The sequence below is a fragment of the Oenanthe melanoleuca genome, chromosome 1 (assembly GCF_029582105.1).
Source record: "Oenanthe melanoleuca isolate GR-GAL-2019-014 chromosome 1, OMel1.0, whole genome shotgun sequence".
Taxonomy (NCBI): domain Eukaryota; kingdom Metazoa; phylum Chordata; class Aves; order Passeriformes; family Muscicapidae; genus Oenanthe; species Oenanthe melanoleuca.
This window is the reverse complement of record NC_079333.1, coordinates 48,423,002-48,447,107: the sequence shown is the minus strand read 5'-3', so window position 1 is coordinate 48,447,107 and position 24,106 is coordinate 48,423,002. Positions and strand designations below refer to the sequence as shown.

At 34.2% G+C, this 24,106-nt stretch overlaps 1 protein-coding gene across 3 annotated transcripts in view; it reads right to left on the bottom strand.

The window, feature by feature from the left end:
• Nucleotides 1–24,106, bottom strand: part of NBEA (neurobeachin) — a 444,651-nt gene that overhangs the window by 261,152 nt on the left and 159,393 nt on the right. For all 3 annotated transcript variants that reach the window (XM_056503564.1, XM_056503573.1, XM_056503580.1), the window contains 2 exons: nucleotides 12,853–13,291; nucleotides 2,004–2,158 (listed from right to left, as the gene is read on the bottom strand). In XM_056503564.1, coding sequence (XP_056359539.1) covers nucleotides 2,004–2,158; nucleotides 12,853–13,291 — 594 coding nt within the window. The remainder of the gene's footprint in view (nucleotides 1–2,003; nucleotides 2,159–12,852; nucleotides 13,292–24,106) is intronic.

The following is a 24,106-nucleotide window of genomic DNA, read 5'->3' as shown; positions in this document are numbered from 1 at the left end:
ATGGAATGTAAACACCAACTATAACCCATGAATAACTATAGAAAAGCACCTTTCACATAAGTCCAGCACAGAATATACCTTTTAGATTGTGCTACCCATCACATAGCTATAACTGTATTTCTAGAGTATCTGTGACATACTGTAAAAACAACTGTAAATAGGTTTGGGGGGACATCTAGTGTTTCTAAAAAATTGCATTCTGTTTCCTTTTTATCATAAGAAAAAAAAAAGGTGCTGTTCAATTAAATTCTATACACTACTTTAAAATTATCAAGAACATAGATATTTAATAGATTTAAAGTATATAAACCAGAAAGCTTTTAGATATATGTCTTAAAAACTGACATGCGAGTCAGTGTTTTGACTATCATAGGCATAGCATAATTAAAAATGGTGAAATGAGCATTTTAATCTAATATTTACTTATATATTTTCAATGGGATACTACTTTTTTAAACTATCATTAGTATGTGTTTAGCATTTCTAAAATGTTAATATAAAACTTATATCTCCAAAATTCAAATCTTTTTATAATGCTTTACTATAGAATTCAGTACATATATAGTTCTGATTGAACCTCATACTTGCTGAAATTCCATTCAATCAGTATTTTTCATTTAATCAAGCTAATCCATAGATTAGGATCAAAAACAATTTCATTTAAAAAAATAGTGTAAGATCTGTCAAAAAAAGGAGCCTTTAATCCACAGTGACTGTACCATGGCTTCTGCAATACTGCCCTCTACTAAGAGAGCAGTATGGGGGAAATGACTGATGAAAATGCAATTACTTACAAACGAGAGCTACTACATTCCAGCCAAAATAGTTCAGATATTTAATCAGTAAGAAGACTGAAAAGCTTATTACTATTCAGTATCATTTGGAAAACAAGGTTTCCAGTGCAGGATATTTTTTGCATGACATAAGAATACCTAAAAGGAAATCCATTCAAGATTAACAGAAGTGTCTACACAAATGGAAATGTTGAGAGAAGCAGTAATATTATTCAGAGTATTCATTCCTCCCATCTGGCTAAGGAAAATTAGATTTTAAGTTTAGAGGGTTTTTTTATCCTTGGAAAAATCAAAGTTCTATTACCAGGTATTAAAGGTAATCTGCAAAAGGAAAGAAAAAAAAAGAGTTCATATTACTCCATAAAGTAGAGGGATGCCAAAAGCATCCCCCTCTATTTGCTGCAACCCCACAGAGATTTTCACATTCTCAACCCTCGACTGAAGTTGTGATATCCTTGAAGAGCGCTCTTCTCTCAAGCGCTTTTGCTTTTTTTAGAAAGAAAGAAGACATTTCAAATGAGTTTAAATTAAATATCAGTTACTCTCAGTAAGGATTCATTCTCAATGGAAACCAGTCTCCATTGTCCACAGGCTCCTTCATGATAGAGACCCCCATTACTAGTATTAAAAATAATTTTTAAAGAAGATTTACTCCTCCTTCTATAGGTAACAAGAAACAACTATTGATAAGGCATGAATTCAGTTAAATTCATTAGCTTCTTACTAAAAGACCTTCCAAAAAGAGCAGAATTTTCACTGATATTAATATTAATTGTCCAAAATATTCACCCTCTACAATCACGATATGTTTATTAAGTAGCTACATGTCTCTACTTTCTTCGGGACATAAGGAGGGATTAATTGGCATGTATCACATAAATATCCTTTACTGCACAGCACTAGAGCAGTTAGCTCATTTCAATTCTAAAATGAACTTATAAAACAATATTGAGGCTATTCAATAATTTATTTAAGGCTGTGCAAGTCCAGTGTGCACTATCAAAGATAATAAATATAGACCAAGGGAAAACACTGTCTCTAATAACGGCCAAAGTTTAATCTTTCCAGGTTTTATTTTGGAAAACAAAACAAAAAAAAACCCTACAAGAAAAACAACACGAAGATGATTAAAAAACAAAACACCACTAAAGGCAACAAAACAAAAAACAAAGACAAAATGAGGGTCACAAGAATATTTAAGGACAATACCTGTTGTATTAATCATACTTTTTGGTGTAGCTCCTGTTGCAGCAAATATATTAGGTGTACTACCCGGTGGCAGTCCGCTCCCAGCTGTGGCAGCTCCAACAGTGGTGACAGCCAGGCTACCTGGAGGGGGCTTCTTCACTGGGACAACCACACTCCTGTGGAAAAAGAAACAACAGATTACTGAAATTGCACAACAGAGAAAGGAAGAGTTTTTCATTGTGAGGGGTTTAGGCTGTTGTATGATGCCATTGCTGAGAAAGACATAATATTGTAAATTTTCTTAATTTTCCTGAAACAGAGTAAAACTGTGTTAACAGGTCCTCAAACCATACTTCTATCCTTATTCTGCAGTTTCATGTGACTCCGAAGAACCTAATTTGTCTTCCAACACCCACAAAATGGAAAGACTCCACCATCTCAATATGTTGGGAACACTGCTATCAACAGTGTAACACTGCAATGTGTTCTAGATTTGCAAAGATAATGTTAGCTGTCAGAAATTATGCTAGCAGACTAAAAGTCTATATGCATGCAGTCATAAAGACTGTGAATTTGTTGATCCTAATGAAGTTACCTAAGATAACAATTTTTTTGCCTTTCATCTGCCCATTTGAATACAGTAGGTTACTCCTCAGTCCCATGAACTTATCAGTCTTTCACAGAGATGACTAAGAAAAAATTTTAGATTTCAGTCTTCTTTCATCTTAATTTAAATCAATAGCACATGATGTGCACTGAACAGCAAAAATGCAACACAATAAATATGTGCTTTCACAGTATTGATATTGCTGAGGTTTGAAAAGCAGTCTTGAGAATTTGAAGCTTTTAAGAAGAGAACAGGGCTTTCATACAAAAATCCAGCATAATATCAAATATAAGCAGGCAACACTGCACTCAAACAAACACTTTTTAACCTAATTTGAAATCACACTTAGAGGTTTTTCAAGTGTGAAGACTAAAAGACTTGCTCTTTAGACACAATATTTTTTCAACACTGAGCAGCTCTCATAGTGGAAGCAATTATGTTTACATTTTTCTTTTTCGTATTTCCATTTATTTATAAAACCCCCTCCTCCTTAAAAGTCCATTTTAGTGGCAAATTTGAGTGAAAAACAAACCTGAAAGAAATCATATTTGTATAATATTGAACAATATATTTTTATCATCATGTACATTTTCTGTTTAAGCAGACACACTCTTCTTTAAAATTAATCATTGTGATAAAAAAGGCAATTATTTAGGGTGATGGGGCCACATTTTGGTCAAGAACTTCCTTCAGTAACTATTTTGTTACACTTCTGTGTAAATATGATGGCATATAATAAATCATAGGGTGTGGCACAATGTTTTATGGTAATGTACTTTGTTCCTATATGTCTAAATCTTCCATATCCCTGAATTTTAAAGAGGTGGCAGTGTATCAAACAATCTAGAAATATTTTTTTCCTTGCTTTCTTTAGAGGGGTGGCAGTTGAAGCCCCTGCAATCTGAACAGTTTACCCTTGCCCTGAAGCACACACTGTTAGAGAGGTAAGTCTAGGCATGTCGATGGGTTTTTGTCTCAGGCCATTTACACTAGGAGGAGATGAATTTGAACAATGCAAGAGCTATTGATTAAGATAAGTGACCCTAAAATAACTGCTTTTGTCTGTAGTTAATAACCTTACAATCACTGCTCATATGAAGTGTTTACATAGCAGCAGCTACAGCTGAACAAAGCTGGGTCTACAGGGGTTAGATTAAGCTGCTCCATAACACCATGAAATTTCCTAAAGTTAGCCCCAACCTACTACATACAAAGATCTCTATTTCAATTAATACCTCAACCAAATATTTGAATTTGGGTTACAATACTGAATAAGTATGCAAAAGCAAAATCCCTGTAGTGTCATAAAAACACAAGAAGAAATTAGGACTTGTTTCTTAAGTGGGAATATTTCCAAATTATGTTAATTTCAAAAGGAAACTACTGTCATTACCCTCTACCTTTGTGGAGAATTGAAATAGAAAGGGTGAATGAAGAATGAATGAGAGCATTTTTATGCTGGAGCACAAGAAGGAAAGAGACAGGAGAAAAAGGCATCTTAGACTGGCCTATTCTAATGGCACACAGATTATCAGGTCACCAAGGCCACAGGCAAACGTGTAGCTTAACAAGATGACCTTGCAGACAAAAACTGTGAAGGATAATGTCTCAAAGAGCTTGGGATGGACAGAGAGACTGTTGGCAGGTCCATAATGGTAAAAACAGTAATATCCAAAATCTGGAAAAAGTGGCCAACATATAAAGGACATAGGAGATGTGAGGAAAACTTGACAGCTGTCATCCCATGCTCTCCATGCCCCTGGAGCAGATCCTGGACCTCTTATTTGGATGCAAGCAGGAAGGATGCTTGACTGCTGAAAAGTCTCCTTAGACACACACCCATTCTAGTGTTTCCAAATGTCACACACTGTGAGTGAAAGACATGTTTTATTTTAAGAAAAACAATTTTCCCCTCATATAAAGCCTAGCATTAGTATCTGCTAAATTGGCAATGCAATCATTGTGGAAGTATTTCCTATTTTCCTGCTACTTTTCTAGAGATGAAGCAAAATTCAAGGTCTTCCTCCTCATGTTTAAACAGTTCAGTGGTCTTTCATAGTGTCCAAAAGATCACCTAACTTTCCACAGCAAAGACCACATACATCAGCTTTATTTCCTGGATAAAACAGGATCAGTTTGGTTTGGAAGGGACCCCTAATGAGTGCCATTTAGGACTGAAATACGGCTTCTATAGCAAGAAGAACAACCCTTCCCAAATCCCACAGATATAACGCTCTACACACAGTTGGCATTGTTTTGTATGTCTAAATCACCACACTGGGATAGGTCAGGTGCTGTTAAATAATAAATTGTCAAGAAATAGCAAGAGAAACCTCTCTACCATAAGAATAGGGAAAAATCAGTGAGATGACATCATCCCAGACTGAAAGAAAATGCAGCTTTCTGACATGACATACATGGTGACCTTGTCAAAATGTCTCGTTCCTACTGATAAAACAAAATACAGTGAGTGAATACAGAATGACATCTAGATGAAGCAGACAGAAAAGCTGTGTGAACAATACAACAGAGTGGTCAAAAATGTGCAAAACAATAAGAGAGACAGCAGAACATGAAAGGTGAAAGAGAATGACTGTCCTTCAAGTAAAGAAAGTCTTTTAACCAATCTAACCACTCCAACAGCACACACAGTGAAAACAGACAAATAAAAAAATCAGACTTATAAAAGAAGAATTATAATTGAGCATAATATGATTTGAGGGATGAATTCACTGTGATAGATGCCTTACATGTATCTGTCAGGCATTCAGGTTTTTCTTCCATAACAGAAATCTACAACTAGAAGAAAAGGTTATATACACTTCTGTATTTCATTTTAAGCCTTGTTTTGTAAAACATATTTCAGACTCCCTAAATGTTCCAAACTGGCCCACAGTTGTCTGAATCACATCATGGTCTCCAATGATTCCCAATTATTTAGTCAGCAAAAACTTAGCAGTAATTGTCTGTAGCAACTGATTTTATTTCTGTGTTTGTTGGGTGATTCACAATTCTAAATGTACCTGTGGCTACTAATAACTGCTCCTTTACTTTTAGTGCCCTTTATCAGTTTTAAACCTGAGCCTGAAGTCATCGTAATTCATATCATGCTTAAGATGAGTGTTGTTGATTCAACCCCCATACTACTTATGCATTGCTGGTTCATTAAATAACCTCAGCAAATAGCTACAGGATTCTTCTGGGGTTTAGAAATTTGCATGAAACAACTAGATAGAAAATAATGTCATTAATGCATTGAAATGCAAAAAGAGAAAATGAAAATTAAAAAACCCTATCACTTCCTCAAATTGACTTTACTTAAATATTTAGCTACACAGTGCTGGTGACAGACAAATCAGGTTATACAGCTCTATATTTTCTCTTTCTCTGCAATTCACTTCCTGTATCTCTTCTCCATTTTAAAATTTAAAGGCTTTCCAACTTAATCACTGTGGTCAACATAAAGGTCAGAGATAAGCCTTCAATACTGGATGTCTTGAGCTACCTATCTGAGCAGCAGCAATTAAATTAGAATCACTTTACTCTCTTGTGGGATACGTGAAACCTCTTAAGGCTGAATTAATATTCTTGCTCCTCCTCCCCCACAGCAGCAGAAAGCATGAGGATTTTTCAAGCTTTCTTCAAAAGGCAGCACAGACTTCAGGCAAGTTTTTCATAGAATTGCTCTGTGTCAAACAGTAACTTCAGAGGTTTCAGAAGAAATCACAGTAGAAAGTGGGTGGCAATTTGTCTGCTATATTACACGCTACCTTGTTCCTACAGCAAGATTAACTTAATCTCTGAAAAGAAAGCTTAATATTTCTTCTCTGAAAGCTTCTCATTTATATGGCCATATCTCTGTACATATCTAGTCCTTTATAAAACATTTATACTGTTGTTTACCCCCTGTTCTTTCTGATTTCAACCCGACTCTGACCCGAGCCTGCAACGTTACCATGTGCTGAACACATTATGAATCCTTCTTTAAACAACCTTCTATTAGGCTGATTGCATCAAGGGAAGATACATCTGATACTAAGGAGGAAAGGTTTAACTCAGAGTAAACAGACATGGAGAAAAAAAGACAATTAAAAAATTGTGAGGTATACACATGAGTTGTAGAAAAGATATGGAAGGCTCACAGAAGTATATAATTGTTGGGACCTATGCAAATGAAATATTAGGGCTGAATATCCATGGATTATATGCACATATGCACCAAAACCTCCAGATCTTCAAGCACATTAAATGATTCTTATCTACTAAACAAAAATTGCTTATCTCTAACTAGAAGAAAGTAAATGATCTTAGGTGTGGTTTTAGGACAAGAACATGAAAAGCATTGATCCTCACTCTTGGATCAGGCAGAGGAGTAAGTATTTATTTGCAAAGAAATTCTGTCCTTTGCATCCAGGATAAATTACCTGAAGCATCTAAAATGATCTAAAATACTGACAAGAAACAAAGAAAACTTTAAAAGATAAGAAAGCTAATTATTAAGAGAGATTAATGGTCTTGGCTGAACAGAGAAATGGGAAATACTGGAAGTTTAATAAGTTTGAAGAAACTGAAAAGAATCTAAGTGAACATGTGATGCATTAAATGTCAGGAACATCATCAAATATAGAAAAAAAAAAAACAAAGAAACAATCAATATGAGGTGAAAATGAGTATGGGTGAGGAACCTAATCCTGTATATATGTTGAAAAAAAAAAGGTAAGGCTACAAAGCTGCAATCAGTCCTGTTAAAGAAGGCAGATAGGGTAAACAGCAAGACAAAAATGCAGCACAATTTTCATCTATATAGCCAGTGAATTATATTAGAGAATAAGGAGATGCTGGTTTCTCCTCATCACCTTCAAGCCAGATATACTTACATCTCCATGTATATGAATAAGAAAAGACTCACACAGGTGATAAGAGGAGTTTTGAAAGAGCTACCTGTGTATATACTGCTAAATGATAGACATGGGGAATGTGATTACATCCCAATGAAAATAAATTGAGGGTTAATATACCAAATTTCAGTTGACTTGAACCTATTCATAAATTTAAGATGATTTTTTTTTCTAAACAAACAGCTGAGGTGGTGATGAGCTTTCCCTTTGTCTTTTATTATATTTACTAAATGAGTGACTAAGGCACTCTCCAGGAAAACAGACAATGCAACTTCTTCTCTAACAGGATCTGAAACCACACCTCATTCTCTGGAGTGTATTTTTACTGCTAACTTAGAAAAATATATTCTAGAGGAGCTGTCAAGTATTTTCTTTGAGCCAGGCTCCACTGCACAAAGATACTGAAAATTAACTTAAATGAACTAGAACCAGATGAGTCCTTTAATCCCCACACTACTGATTAAGTATTTCATTTATATGTTCACACACTACTGTGACACCCAAAGTATGAGACCTGGCTGAATCTCACAAGCTGTCCACCTTTTCTAGCACCTGGCCCCAAGGTCCTTCTGTCAGAGAAGACAAAAAAAAGCCAACCCAAAAACAAAAACTGCAAAAATCTAAACTAAAATACTTCAAAGATGTGTCCTCCAAAATATTCTCAAATATGTTCCTAAAAACTTCACTGACTATGTAAAGTAAGAAAACTCATAATCTTCAAATTTATGAAATGATAATGGATTAAAAGAAAACCACATCTTTAATAGCAGCAAAAACATCCTGATCTTCTAATTTCTAGGAACTCAAGATTTTCTGCTTATGCAAGCATTTTTCCCATTGAAATAATTCTAAGAACAGAAAAGAGATGTAAATTACCTCAGTTTGAAAAAATAATAAATGAGACATAAACCCACAAGCACTCTCTATTTCAATAGTAGGACACATGTTAGAAATCTATACTAGAAAAAAGTAGAGAGGAACAAGTGTAAGCTTCAAAATGCAATACTGAGTAGAATCACAAACAAATTCAAAAACCATAATGATGTAGTGGAACCAATGCAAATTGACCAAAAAAAAAGAAACAAGAAATCCCCAAACCCTAAAAATCAATAAGAGGGACTGAATTTTGTCAGACAAAAGATGAGAAGGCAAAAAGGAATTATTGGTGAGTTATGCTCCATTAGTTGCAAATCTAGGTGAAATAACCCTTTGTGTTTGCTTCTAAAAATGTCAACCTGGATGCCATTTTCAAGAAATTCAATCTGACGTTAAAAGACATGTCATAACTTTGAGGATCCAGGCTCCTGTGTCCCAGAAATCTGTTTATATAGCTCATAATGTAATTACAGCTACCTTAAGACAGATGAGGCAGAAGGCAGCAATATATTGAAAACTAATTGAAAAATGCAGTTGTCCAGAAGTACTTGTGGGGAAGAGGTCTCTGAAAAGCTGCTCAAAGCTTCAGAGTTTGAAGTGAAATTTTTGATGTTGTCACTCTCAATCTATTGAAGAGCTGACAGACAATCAAACCCGTCTGGCTGCCTGGCAGCTCATTTTGCTGGCAGGTGGCAAACAATTAGACACACCAATTTGTGCCTCCTGATGACATTAAAGCATGAAACTAAGTTGTATGCAGGGCCTAGTGATTTGTGTGAAAGCATTTCAAAAATAATACTCTTTGCCGTGGCAACTCATTTCAGACTGCCACCTCCCATTACGGCTTTGAGCGGTGAAGACGACAGACTTGAGTTACGTGCGGCGCGAGGCCGCTTCTGTTCAATCCGTCACCAGCGCCCCCCGAGACCTCAATCCCCTCCTTTCATCAATATCACCTCATCATTTACATCTGATAGCGCCTGAACTGCTGCATACATTAGCTGCACACAGCTCCCATTTGATAACACACGCTGGGCACTTTTTCTGCTTTTATGTTTCATTTACAACTGCGCAAATTCCGCGGGAGAATGCGCGGTAGCCTGATACCAAATGACTCTTATGGACACGTTAGCCATGTACAATTAAAAGAACTGCAGGGCAAAACACATCGTATTAAATGCTAAAATATAGTTCTCAATTTCAATTCTGTTTACAGGAGTTCACTTTACATGATGCTTACCTTCATCTGTGATAATTCAAGACAATTATCTCAACTGTTGTTTTGCTAAGCACTCAGATAATCCAAATGCAAAAAAAAAAAATCTAGCCTAACAAGGACTATCTTCAGATTAATGTGAGAAATTCATTTCTCTAACCTAGATTTGCTTATAAATATGGAATCACTGTGCTTATTTTATAAAACCTGAAACAAATAGAACCTGACAAAACAATACACTCCATTGCTCATGGTTCTCCCCGGAGACAATACAGATGACCAACAGCCACATTGCTCAGTGAAGTACCAAAAGCTGCATAAACTACAGCAACATAAGAGCCTACAGAAATATGGTTTACAGGCATAGTTTTAGCTTTAAAAAAAACCAAAAAAACCAAAAGCAGTTTATCTTATTTAACTGTTATTTTATATTATTTTCACAATTTCATTTACACGAGTACGTATGGAAAGACAATCCTGCTGTAATTTTTTTTCAGGTTTTCAATAGTTATTGGGATACTACAGGAAATAAAAATGTTCAGAAATCACCATTAGGTAAACTTCATTTTGCTCTCTCCATTAGTACTTAAATTTGTTCGTTATTATTTCAATATACTTTTTAAGGTTTTTTCCCCCTAACCCATGTTTCATCCCCCATGAAAAGTTATACAGTCAGGATCTGAATCTGCTCCATCTTCCTAATTTGGAAAAGTGACACCATCATCAGCCATATTTTGCCTCCAAAAATTGTCACAGTGGTCAAGTAAGAACTCTGGCAATAGGAAAAAATCTGCACAGAGGAATACTTTCTTGAATAGCGGGCATCATTCAATAATGCAGCCATGAGTGGAACCACACAGTTGAGGTCTCATGGGCTAAAAATATCTGTATTTTTATCAAGATGCCCACAGTTCAAAAAGATTTGTTGAGTTGGATAAAAGAATGTAACATATCCCAATCTGCTGGACTTGCCTGAACTTGTCATTTTTCCCTTCATAGCTGTTATACTAAAAGTCATCATCTACCTCACTCACCAAAATCAGACAGCAGTGTCATTTACTTGAGAAAAAAACCAAACCATAAAAAATGATGTAAAAGTTAATTCTTTTGCCTAAACTTTAACCATTATCCTTTTTTTTTTTTTTTTTTTTTTTCTGAAGAAGTGAATAATTCCCAAGTGCAATGCATGCTATCAAGATACAAACACAATGGTGCACTTTGTACAGGAAATAATGAAATTTGGTTGGCAGGGTAACAGGTCAGGGAAAAAACAAACCACTGAACTCAAACTCACTAGCTGCTAAACTTATTAAGTATGAAATATCTATCAAAACTTATAAACTCTGGACATGAGGCACCTCTTAAATAATTCCATAATTTTATATTTATCTACTACTTCTCATGATGTTCAAAAGGTGCAAGCAGTCACATTGTTACAAGAACAATTAAATGGAGGTACTCGCATTAAACAAGGTTATGGGCAACCAACCTCAAGCCCCTGGAGTTTTTATGCTTTCTTATAGAGCTATAATTTAGAAGTGCACAGTGAAATTCATGCCTTCAATCACCTTGATGTCAAGTTGCCTCTAACAATGACAAAGACATCTCATGAGGTGATATGCTCCTTTTTAATTTAGCTGTCTGGCATTTTGTGAATCAACCACAGCTCTCAGAATGAAATATTTTTTTTATAGGTAAAAATATTTTTTTTAGGTAAAAATTTGGATAAAGTAACCTTTTTGGTGATTACAGTTAAGGTATGATTATTTCTACATGTAGCATGATGTTTTATACTGCTTAATGTACAAGAACACATTCTAGAATATGGTGGTTCCTCACAGAGAATAAGGAAAAATTATACAGTATATACTATACTAACTGTATAGGAGGGAAAAAATATTCTTCACTTCATATTAAAATCAATCTGAAGTAAAAATTTTCAGATTGATGAACTAAAAAACAAACTTATTGAAAAAGCTCTTAAAAGAGCTTTCTCTAGAAAAGTCCTAAAATATTATTAGAAAGAGATCTATTAATTGCTTCTAAAGTATATTTCACTTTTCCTGTATTGATAAAACTATATTTTGTACGACAGGCACTATACAACTGTTAATTGAATTATTTCAGAAAAGCAGCCTCATAACATACAGAGAGAGACAAAAAGACATCAGATTTTTTATGAGCCTCCAAATGGAAAAGCACTTCACTTTTATTCTAAAATTCTGACATATCTTCTTGCACTTTACTGTTTATGTTATGTTGAAAACATTGGATATTATTTTTCTTAAGACTTAATTAAGATATTTATGATATTTTTTCAGGTTTTCTGTAAATATGGATTTTTAGATTTTTTTTCCCCTCATAAATCATAACTTAACTATTTTCTGCATTAATTTTTAATTTCCTTCAGTATTTTACTTCCTGTTCCTGCCTGATAAACTAATACAATTTTAAGCCTTCAAGAAATGTCTTAAATTATCTTTAAGTTTCGATTCCATTTTTAACTGCTTAAAATTTTTTTATGAGGAAACTTAAAGGATGGAAAATAAAACCACATCAACATTCCCAAGACTTACTTCTAAACTCACAATGGTCTAAAATTCTGGAAGGATGCTGAGAATTGCACAACAGCACAATTTCTTTTGCAGGCTGAGAGGGACTGAACATTTAAAGGCAAGTATATTAAAGAAACTAGGAAGATACAGCCCAAGGAAAAAACCAAAGGATTCTGTGGCAATGTTCATGAGTTTAGGTTTAAGCACTAACTTCTGAGCTTTATCAACTTCTATTGCTTAAAGACCTAAAAGGAAACTGGTTTCTACCATGACCAAGCAAACAATTTGCCATGGTCAAAGCATTTCAGTACCAGAAAACAGTTCAATGATGGATCCAATTAAGATTTAAGCCTTTGAAAGAATATTCAACTGAATTTCTGCACAATCTGTTCTATATCAGTAGATATTACCCCTCCTTCTTCTCACTAAAATGCTGTTTTAAAGGAAAAAAAAGGTTTTATTGCACATATATTTCTTTGCAACAGGCTTGTTTTCCAAGTACTTCATAGAGTTTTATTTACTGTTAACAGAGAAAAGCAAGGTGAATTACTTTTGTCTATACTACAAGGTCTGTTGGTAATGCAGAAAGGGAGACACAGTGCAGCTGTTTTTAACATACTCTAATACAAACCAATTGTAGAATGGCCTTCTTGAAGAAATAAAAGCCCTTCAAACTTCTGAATTACATCAATATAAAATAATGAGCCCAACCATGTACCTGTCAAATGAGTGAAACTGCATGGGAAGAATAGCCTGAGCTTCTCTCTTCAGTGCAGGATCTGGGTAAGGGATTGGATCCGGGCCACATTCTGCAATTTCAACAGGGGCTGCCACAAGACTTTTCAGAATTTCTTTGACATTGATTCCTTTACTTTGGCTGATACTGGATATTGATGATGCAGGTTTCAGAATTTCACTGGGGCTTTCTGTTAAGCTCTCCTGAGATTTCTTCACTTCTGAAGACAAAGTAGACAACAGCTCACTCATAGCATCAGGACCTGTGCTGGTCTCCAAGTCTGTCCCATTCAAAATATTGGGCATCTGTTCATCTCCAATTCCAGAATCTGTATGAGGAATAGAACTTTCCAGCTGAATATCTTCAACCGGTGTTGGTGTTTCTTTATCTTTGATATTTTCTGGAAATACAGTTGGTGTCTCTGCAGCGAAATAGAGGTAATGAACAAAATTTAATTTGATATTTTCCTCTAAAAATATAATCATAAAGTTTTATATCACAGAAATGTGTTATAAAGACCAAAGTCATGGTATTTTAAACCTTAAAAACTCATTCTACATACAAAACATTTTACCTTCAAAAGCTGTTTGGCATACAGACAGACTTGGAAGAGGGAGCCCAAAATTCAATTATACAAACTCAGTGACATTTAGAAACTACAGTCCACTACTCACACAGTAATCAAACAGCAAAATACTGCCAGCAAAAACAACATTAAAAATTATAACCTATCAACTGCAGAACTGTATGATCCTTGAGCCTACTAGAAGGGAAAATTGCAATCACTTATGCTTTCAGATTATTGTAAAATTTAGTCTTTTGTATTGCTGTCATCAAATATTAAGCTTGCATTCAAAAGAAAACTGCTAGACAATTTGTCTGCTTTGTGTTTTGTTTAAAGACTGCATTACACACATTTCTACACACATACCATTACATTGAATACAGATTAATTTATACATGAAAGAAAAAAGGAAGTGTTACTCTTGATTTTTTATATACATCTTCTTTCACCACAAAAAGTAAAATTCTGTAATTGAGGAAAAATTAATAAACAAAATAAATACAGCTCCATAGAGAAAGGCAAGTGAAATCTGTTGAGTTTGGAACATTTCCAGATTGAAAAGGATTCTACAACATCTTGTAACCGAGAAGACCATACCCCTATTAATTACTTCAGTGAAAAACAAAATCTTTATTAAATAAGAATAATTTGCTATGCTTAGACAAAAGTCAGCTAGAGTTGTGAGTAACCTATATGTTCATACTTTTGGTTACAGAAAAACAAACTGTGGCTGTTTTTATTGACAAAATGCTTTTTCAGCTTACTTTAAAACTACATTATTTTCATTAGGTTACTTGCCTTGATCATAAAATTTATCTGTCCTATGTACAAAATAAGAACTCTGATAGCGTAGTTTAGATATTATGGGAAATATTTTATAATGTATTTGAATGAAACTCTGTTACCAAAAAAGACATAGTTCTGAAATGTAACTTTAATAACAATCTCATAACTCGCCATCAATTTTTTGGTGCAGTCAGGTAAAAAAATGCTATTTAGCATATGGGCATAAATGTGGGTACATGCATGTGCACATAAAAAAAATCTGTAAGAGATTATTTATGTGTTTGAACTAATGGTCATGTAAACCTCTGCATATGTACAACTACTGAGAAAGAAAAGAAGAGGCTTTTAAAAGATGAAGCAGAATCACCCATTATAAAGGAGCATTGTTTTCTTTTAACAGCCATAAACATTGAAGTCACTTCCTCCTCCTTTTTCTCTTAAGTGCCTAAACACATCCTATCAAATAGATATGAGCTCTTCTTTGAGAAGCAGGAAGTAGAAACTGGATTTATGAGCTGCATCAAATGCATTTAGCATCTGCCAGGTCAGGAAGCAGAAAGATCCGTATCTACTTAGTACTGCCTATATTTGGCACAGAAAGACATCTGATCCACAGAATGATCCTAATGCATTTTCTGCTTGTCTCTTTAAGGGAAGAGGGGAGGGGAAGGGAAGGGAAGATTAGTACTGGACAGCCAGTAAAGCAGGTTGTTGCCCATGAAATGTATGGTGAATAAAATGGCATAAGGCTCTATTATTATGTAAATGAAAAGAGGGCACTGAAAAAAGATGATGGTCCACTACACAGTGAAGTTAGGTTACACCCAACCTCAATTTGCATTAAGACCAACAATGCTGACCAGAAAACTAAAGACAGAAAAACTGATAGAAATATAGTTGTGGAAAGTTAACTACCTCGAGTAAACCAGAAGAAAGATTTTAACACATTACAATCTACAATAATGAACTGACTACAAGCCAATTTTGAAAGAAACATCCATGATATTACTGGTCTAGTAGCAGTCACTTTTGCCAAACAGATGACTGGAGATAGTAATACATCACTGGACAAAACCTTACAAGGCTTCCCTTTCTAAGAGATAGGAAAAAAAAATTCTGGACAACTGCAAACCTTCACCAGAAAACAAGATTTCAGGATTTGTTTTGGAGTAAAGAATAGTAATGGAATGCAAGAAGATAGATTAAAAAATGGCTTTCTTAAAAGAGCTTTTTAAATACTTAGATTCAGAGAAAGCAAGGGCCAATGTAGTAAATTCAGTAAAGCTGGAGTTGTCACAAGAGATTGTATTTTAGTCATGAGACCCTGGAAGTAACTAGAATGGGGGAAAATAAACTGGCTAAGAAGGAGCCATCATTACTTTCAAAAGAAAAGAAAAACCTGTCAGCCTGAGAGACACTACCACGGAAGCTATTTTGTTCAAATTTTTAATAAAGATTTCAGGTAGAAACATTGTGGTGAAATCTGCTGATGACAAAATTACGAGGTACTGATGGTCAAGAAGCACGATTACAACTGTAATGCCATCTGTATATGGCAGAACTGAAAAGTACATTTAATTGTGAAAAGCTTTGTATCTACTGAAGATTACAGAGCTTCCCATTATAGCTGGAATTCATCTTCTAAAAATGACAGAAGAGAAGGACTTGGTTACAGCAATTACTAGGTAACTATTTAGTTACCAATACAGTACTCTCATGGAAAAGGCAAATGTAGCTCCAAACTTCATTGAATAAATAGTTCCTGCAACAGCTAAACATTAACATCATTACAGAAGGCTCTGGAAGGATTCATTATGAAATACTGTGCATGCCTTTATATTTGAGAAAGGTGGAAGTGTCACTATGGAGATATATAGCAATCTACTGTTGCTATAAAGAGTTTGACATAGTCTGGCCAAACTAATATGAAGAAGTTATTAAAAAAAAAAAAAAAAAAAGAAAAGAAAAGAAAAAAAAGGCAGAGTAGGCATGAGAAAAACAGTGCAAACTCACCACAAATTTTAGTTTGGAAAGTGACAGTCATCAATACATAATTAAGGTTATGGAAAAGCTTTCCAATTAGCATAGCAAGTTAAAAAAAAAGAACTAATTCTGAGATGCTATCAATAGGACTGTAATTAATTACTCATCAGGTGACTTGCAAACATTTGTTCCCAAATGAAAATGAAATGCTGCAAGGCCTGCATCATTTGACATTAAAAATGGAAATAAAATTATATTTGTGCACATAAAATTTCAATATGACATATTATAAAGTACATAATTCTAATTGAAAGGTTTTAGGACAAAAATATCAAATGGAGTTATTCTATATTCAGGCAATTGTATGGATACTTGATTTCCACAAAAATCGGATTTGTGTCTTTACTTTTCTTGATTTATCACCACGAATAACAATATCTACAAACTACTAAGTTGAGTGCATTAACTCTCATTTTTAAAGCATCAAACAAGGTAAATGAATATGGGCTTAAAAGGCTCAATTTACTTTTTGTGTCTTAAGAAAAAATAAATTCAGAACTGATAAGATTCTTAACTGCCGTTCAGATATAAATCCTAGCAAATTAGGATGTGTTAAATCCACATAAATATGGCTGAAAAGATGTATTATAAGACCTTCTTATTACTAGTATTTTTTCAGGTAAATGATAAACTTCTTAGCATAGGTCACAAAACCCATCCAGTTTTAGTTACAAAACTGCACATCTCTAAGTTTGTTCCATATTCTTTCACACCATGTCCTAGCACTTCTGTTGCCTTCTGAACACAGAAATAAATACTGCTTCATAAAATGATTTAGAAAAATATTAAACCAGAAACATCTATTCTTTTATAAAAATCTTAAGTACTTAAAGCAGGTGAGCAAAATGGTAAACACGAACTGAAGCAGAAAGCACCTGATTGCATCTGTCCATGTTCTAACACTGTGACAGTAAGACACTAAATTTTCAGCAAACCTCATCAGTTTTCTACAGCACAAGGCCATGTCAGTAGACAAAGCAGAATCATTACTAGATCTAGTGATCTTAACCCTGTCAGAAACAGGCAGTTGGAAGCCAGATGCCTCCTCCTTACTGTTTTTCATTCTAACTAATGAGTTCATCTACTACATTATGGGAAAAATATGGGCCTAAGTTAACTAAATGACATATTGTATATCTGGTGACCTCATCCGTCACGCTCCTTCCCTAAAATATCTTGTTTGCTTGTGATTTATGAAGTGTATTGTAATTGTTTTAACCTACTGAGTTGCCTAAACAGCTCTTGCACTGCTTCCATATGGCTAAAAAATACAACCTGCATTCCCCGTTTATTAACCTAATAATGAGCCATTTTATATGTAAGATAAATACACACAATTTCGCCATCATAAAAAATGATGACAGAAATCAAACTTAAAATATTTATTTACTTTTAAAAGATGGAAAATTTAAGTGTGATCTTCTTGTCTTTTTCATATTGTTAAACTCCCCTACTAGATAAAAATGTGCTGACATTTTTCAAAAGCAAGATGAATGAAAATGATTTTTTTTAATTGCCTACAATATGGATGAAAAAATATTGGGAAGTAATACTCTCCCAAATAATTGTCAAATTTCTGCTGTAAACAATAGGCAGTGGAAGGATTTGGTCAATCTTGATATAGGATTTGCCACCACCTTTGTCTGCATTTGCACTGAAAAATTAATGAGTTGTTTTCTGCATAGCCATCTTAAAGTACTGGTGATAACCTTAATAGCTGCCTTTTATACACCCTTTGTAGTTTTCTACAGACCTCCAGAAACTGCACCCTACAAGCTGAAAATGCTTTCATTCCTAGTAGGCAGTGATATTAGAGCTTCCTCCATTGGTGGAAGAGTCAACTAATCAATTCCTAAACTCTAGGCCATAAAAAGAGTGTGGAAAAGCTCTCCCCACAACATCAGTCCACTAATTTTCATGTGTAAGAAGAATGAGAAACTAAGATGAGAACTGAGATGAGAAACTAAGTATGGGAACAGAATGAAAGAATAATAAGGGTCTGATTGAAAAGTACATCGAGAGAGGCAAGAACGTACTCACAACAGAAATGCCACTGGAGGTTGAGGCACAACATTGAGAAGAAACCCCCTAAAAGGGGCATTAAGATTGCAAGCTGCTCTCTATCTGCTGCTCAGGACCTTCTCTTCTGTTGGCATTTCTATTTCTCTGTCAAAGTTATATGCAGACCAGAGTAAAAGTTCCCTGTATAGTCATCCTGATCACGGCCCAACCATGTAGAATCTAGTCCTTCTGGCAGCTTGGCTGGTATTAATCTTCATGTAACTATGCAATAATAGGCAAATTTGGTCATGTCCCACTAACAGACTTCACGGGGTTCTGTTATTTCCAAGGCAAAGCAACATGAACACTGGCAACAGAACTCATTTGCTATTCTAAAATACATTTGAACAAGTTTCTTTCTAAATTGTATTATTAAAATGTGAAGGAAAAGAGCCTGGCTTAAGGTTACAATTTTCCATTCTTTCACTATCAGTCTTTCATCTATGAAAACATTTGATAAATGCAGCCTGCTTTTAGCTTGTATCTGTCATCTAGCCAACATGTTTATCCAGGTTTCCAAAATTCCTGCAGACCAACAACTGTCCCTCTCCTTCCACAAGGACAGCAATTCCACAGTGCAGATTCAGTTGTCTAGCAGCATGCCAGGTGGAAATAGAGAACATGCCATGGCAGCCTCTGGCTGGCAAGAGGAAAAGCCACAAGTAGGATACCTCAGGCTCTGACACATGTGGCTGAGGGCAGAAGGAACACAGCTGAAAATGAGGGGACTCAGGAAGGTCAGATAGGAAATACTCTGGGTTGGTTTGTTAATTGGAAGAACACAGATCTTGGTACAGGAGATTTAAGACTGAGGGTTGGGAATTTTCCTTTTAGCCAGAGGGGATTTGTGAGGAGAAGGGGTGTAGCTGTCAACCAGGAAAAGCAGAGAGGCATTGAAATGGAAGAGGAATAGAGCAGGAGGGACTTAGGGTGGGAAAAATCCAGATTGGGAAGTGATTGAAGAGGAGAGTTATTTATCACGAGCCCTTGTTCACAGATGGACATGCATGTCTTCTCTTTTTGTTCACTGGAAATTTCTTCTATGTGCTCAATTCCTCAGAAGTCTTATCATTTGTTTCTTTCCCTGCAGACACCAAGGCAGGCACACCAGGCAGTTCCACCTTGACCATAGAAAGGACATTGAAAGAGCCGTTTATGACAGACACAACCTCGTGATTTGTTTAGGCAATGTCTTTAATCTTCTTTATATTTAGAATGTCTTAATTCTTCTTTACTAATCAAAGGTCTTTCACTCAGTGTGGATGATGGATAAGACATCAGTCTGATTGATTACCTGGCTGCCAAACAAAATGTCAGCAGTCTTAAACCAAAGCATTACCAAAATATTAACTAAAAGATACTTAAAAGATACAATAAAAATAAGACAATGAATAGTCATATTAAAGAAGTATTAGTCTTAGAGTAAACCAGGTATTTACATTTTGAAACAAAACCTGAATAGAAGTTAGGAATGACACAGTAATATGTTGTTTTCCATAGGTGAATTTCCGTTTTTTTTTTTTCGGTTTTATTTTTATTAATTTATTTTGTATTGTGCAAACTCAAACCTACAAAGCTAAAAAAATAAATTATTTTAGATAGCATCTAGATAAATTATTTTATGATAATATCTGTATTTCTGATACATGGTGAGAATGAGGGTGATTTTTTTCTTAGAAAAGAAATTAAAAAAAAATCTCTCATGTAGGTTACAGCATTCAGCAACAAACGTTAATAGTAGAACACAGAGTATGTTCCATATAGGCAATGAAACATTAAAACAATTTGGTTTAAGCACTATTTTTTAAAAAACTAAGTTTTTAAAAAAACTTTTAAAAAATCTGTAATTTGTACAAACAAATGAAAATAAATACTGATGTTGCTTACAAAAATCCCTATTACAACTGCTTCATGCATACATAATGACTGATCAATTAATAATTAAATATATGTGCAAACATCTCCTATGATGCCTTAAGTAGCTGGTAAAGGGCAATAAATAATAGATTAAGATGTATTCATTACTATCTCATGCTCTCCAAATGCATGTCTTTTCAGATGCAGTTGGGATAAGGAGCATATGATTATTTTGAGCAGCAGGCAGATTTTCTATAGAATTAGAATTTTATGATAATCATGATTATCATCCACGTTCCTTATAGCATTCTCCTTTCTTGGTAACATTTATACAATTGGATTTTGAGGAGGATGGAGAAATGAGTTTTGTCAGCACTTCCTGAGGCAGAAAATATTTTCACAGGCAATGGAAATTAGTCCTTTAGTCTACTTTGCGTACTTAGGCTGTTATCCTTATGCAAAATAGTTTAAAAATAATCAGGAAATCTCTGTGCTACTACATTAGAAATACAAACAACAGTGTAGCCACGTAATTCCCAGAGTACTATATACCTAGGAGACCTGAAAAACTGGATGCTTGTCTTCAAAGATAAAGCTGTTTCTGCAATCTTTTAATATAGTTCGTTGTGTCAAGAAAAATAAATCAATAGCTTCCAGTCCATCTTCACCTCATACCTTTAAGAAATCTATTAATTTACAGTGCATTGGGAAAAATAAAGGCAGTGATAGCAAGGGAGTGGAAAAGTCAATCAATTTTTGATAGAAGTTTCTGATAACCTACATACTGATTTGCTTCACACAATATAAGCTGAATTGCACCATTGCCATGCCTTCATTTCTGAAACACTCCTGAATAATGCAAATGGAAACATCAATTTTCAACTGAAAATATCTATTCATTACTTGGTTAAGATTAATTGTGTCCTCAGTAATTAACAGGATGACAGCTGAAGTGGAAAAAGATAAAAAAATATTCACATTTCTCTCTCAAAATATGTACTGATTACCCTCTGCCTGGTAAGGGAAAGGGATGCTCTCAGTTTTTCTGTCTCTAGTTCCACTTCTTACAGACATAACATAGATATTTTCATTTCAATTTTGCGAAAATATCTTTATCAAAGTGGAGAAATCAACAGAGAACAAAACAATATTTTCTAAGTTATTCCAATTACTCCCACTTCAGAAATGAAAATTTTGGCATTTTATGCCAAGTTCACAAGGGTAGTTCTTGCTAACAAGTAAATGGACACTAATGAAGTCTTGACTAACACAGTTATATCTATGAACATACATGTAAAAAATTATACAGGTGGATGGGAATACTACCAAGAAACATGATGTTATTATTGGATTAAGTGCCTGACATAAAAGAATTTGATTCCAGGTTTTGTTGTACACCAATGTTTGTACCTGGAGTTTGATGAAACCATGTCACAGGAGTCAGGATTGATCTAAGACAGAGGACTACAATGACAGCTATAGTGAATGAAGAAAGATAGGCATTTCTAGTGACCTGTACCTCTCAAAGCAGGACAGATGAACTGTACACTAACCATGCCCCAATCTCTCTTCACCTGTTTTTAAGGGAGATGAACATATTGATTCCCTATTAATATTTTCCAGAAAGTCAAACTCATGCATGACTGAAGATTTTGAGACAAAACCCTGAAAATCCAATACAGAGGTTTTGGTCAATCATTTCTTATGCTATTCTCATCTTTACTAAATCCCCCTATTTTATTTACTTAATTAATTAAATTTTAATTTAATAACTCTTTGGGATTATGAACAGGAAGAAGCAAGTCTGCAGCATTTACTTTTGTAGGACTGTGTTTCTCAGACATCCTTCAGATGCAAGAGAAAAGTTCAGATCTGCTATTTCCCTTGAGACTCTGGTAAGGAATTACTTCAAAGTGTAATGCTATATATGACCTAAGTTGAAGAGAGATAACTTTTGCTTCATTTTGCAAGATCTGCTTTGTCTGACTACACAATGAATATTTTAGAAGTATTGGAAGACCATTTAAAGTTATTGGAAACAAGGAGAAACATAAGCACTTTCAACAAACTTATCATAAGAGCAAATCTACAGATCCAGACATTTTTCCCATGGAACAGGTTAGAAGGAAAAAATAAAATACAGAGGTATAGAATGTTATAAAAAAATAAATATTTTTATTGTTAAATGGTAGTTATGGACACTACTGCAATAGTTTTTCCTTCCTAGGTATGATCTTTTTTCTACAAGCACCATAAGATAATACCTAGCTTATAAGCAATATCTAAATAATAGTAAAAGAAACATTATTTTGCCATTTACAAACATTTTTAAGTAAGGATAGAATATATTTTCCTGTAAAATATATTTTAAGGTCTTTTACTTCAATACTATCTTTTATTCATGTACAGTAATATCAAAAAAGAAGGCAAAGTTTAATATTTTTATTATGACAATGGGAAAATTTCATATCAAATAAAATGATGTCAAAATTCTTATAACCCACACTTGACACCAGCTGCAGTTACTCATAGGAAGCATTTGCTGATCACATAGTGTAAGATACCTGAGACAAGTAGAGTCTCACACAGTTCTAAATAGATTTTAACTAAAGATATTGCCTCATGTAAAGGGAAAAAAAATTAACAGTATCAGTAAGAACAAAATCATTATCTGCAATACTGGTAATATACCTAATTCTGTCTTATACTTTCCCTGGTAAGTTTCCTGGTGACATAATTTGATTCTACTAAAAATGGAGAAGTGGTTTTCTTTTAAGGAGTCAATCCCTCTTACTGCATTCATTGAGATCTTTTCCTGTATAGGAATACAATTTGCTTGATACATAATGAAAAAATTCTTTATATCCATCTAGTGTCATATGGAATGAATAAAATATGCCTTCACTTCCAGGTAAAAACTAAATTTCTATCAATTTTTTAATAAGTAGGACTTTGCCTTAAAAATGTGTTGTTAATTTTAAAGGCTACATTAAACCTCTCTGTATTAAGTAAAAATACCTTAAAATTTAAAATAATATTAAAAAATTACATTTGCTGCCAACATCTGAAAGCAAGTAAGGTCACTAAAAAGAAACCAATTGGCTTATCCACTGGAATGAAAGATTCTTTTGAAATGACAAAATATGTTTTGACTTCTGGCCTTTTCTGACAGCATTTGCAATTTTTTTTTCATTTAACTTTGTGCTGATTTTCAAAACTGAGGAACTGCATTCACAATATAAAAACTAGAATTATTTTTCCTCCAATAGGTAAAGCTGTAAGAATATGAAACTGAGACTGCAGAGAGTCAAAACCCTTAAGGATCTGATGATAACAACAAATAAAATAACCAACCACAGATAATATTTCCTTTACTGAATAATTTATTTTTAAAGCCTAACCACTTTTCTTTCTAACCTGCTCACACTTGTAATGTAACTCTATTGAACTATTTCAAAACCAAAACTATTTCACTTGAACTCAAGGTATAACAAGTACAAAAGATAATAATATTATATATTAATATGATATTGAATAATACAAAATATTTTCTTCTTTGTATGGCAGAAAATCCTATGAGCCAAAATCACAAACCCTGGCTTTCACACTGTTAGAAATTAAAGCAATTCACAATATACATACATGCACACATCAAAGCACAAGAAATTCCAGATTAATATAGTGATAGTTTAAGTTGATGTAATAAGTATTTTAACATAATAGTCCCAGAAGTGACTTATGACAAGCATAAGTCACCTTATTACTGAAGTAGGATGTTAGCTATTCTGTTCTTTATAACTGGATGCACTCTAAATCACTTATGCTTTTTATAAATTGGTCTTTTTACCCAGTGACAGTTTACAATATTATACCAAGGACATTTTCATCAGATTCAATTTTTAAAATTCTTTTACATTCTGTGTT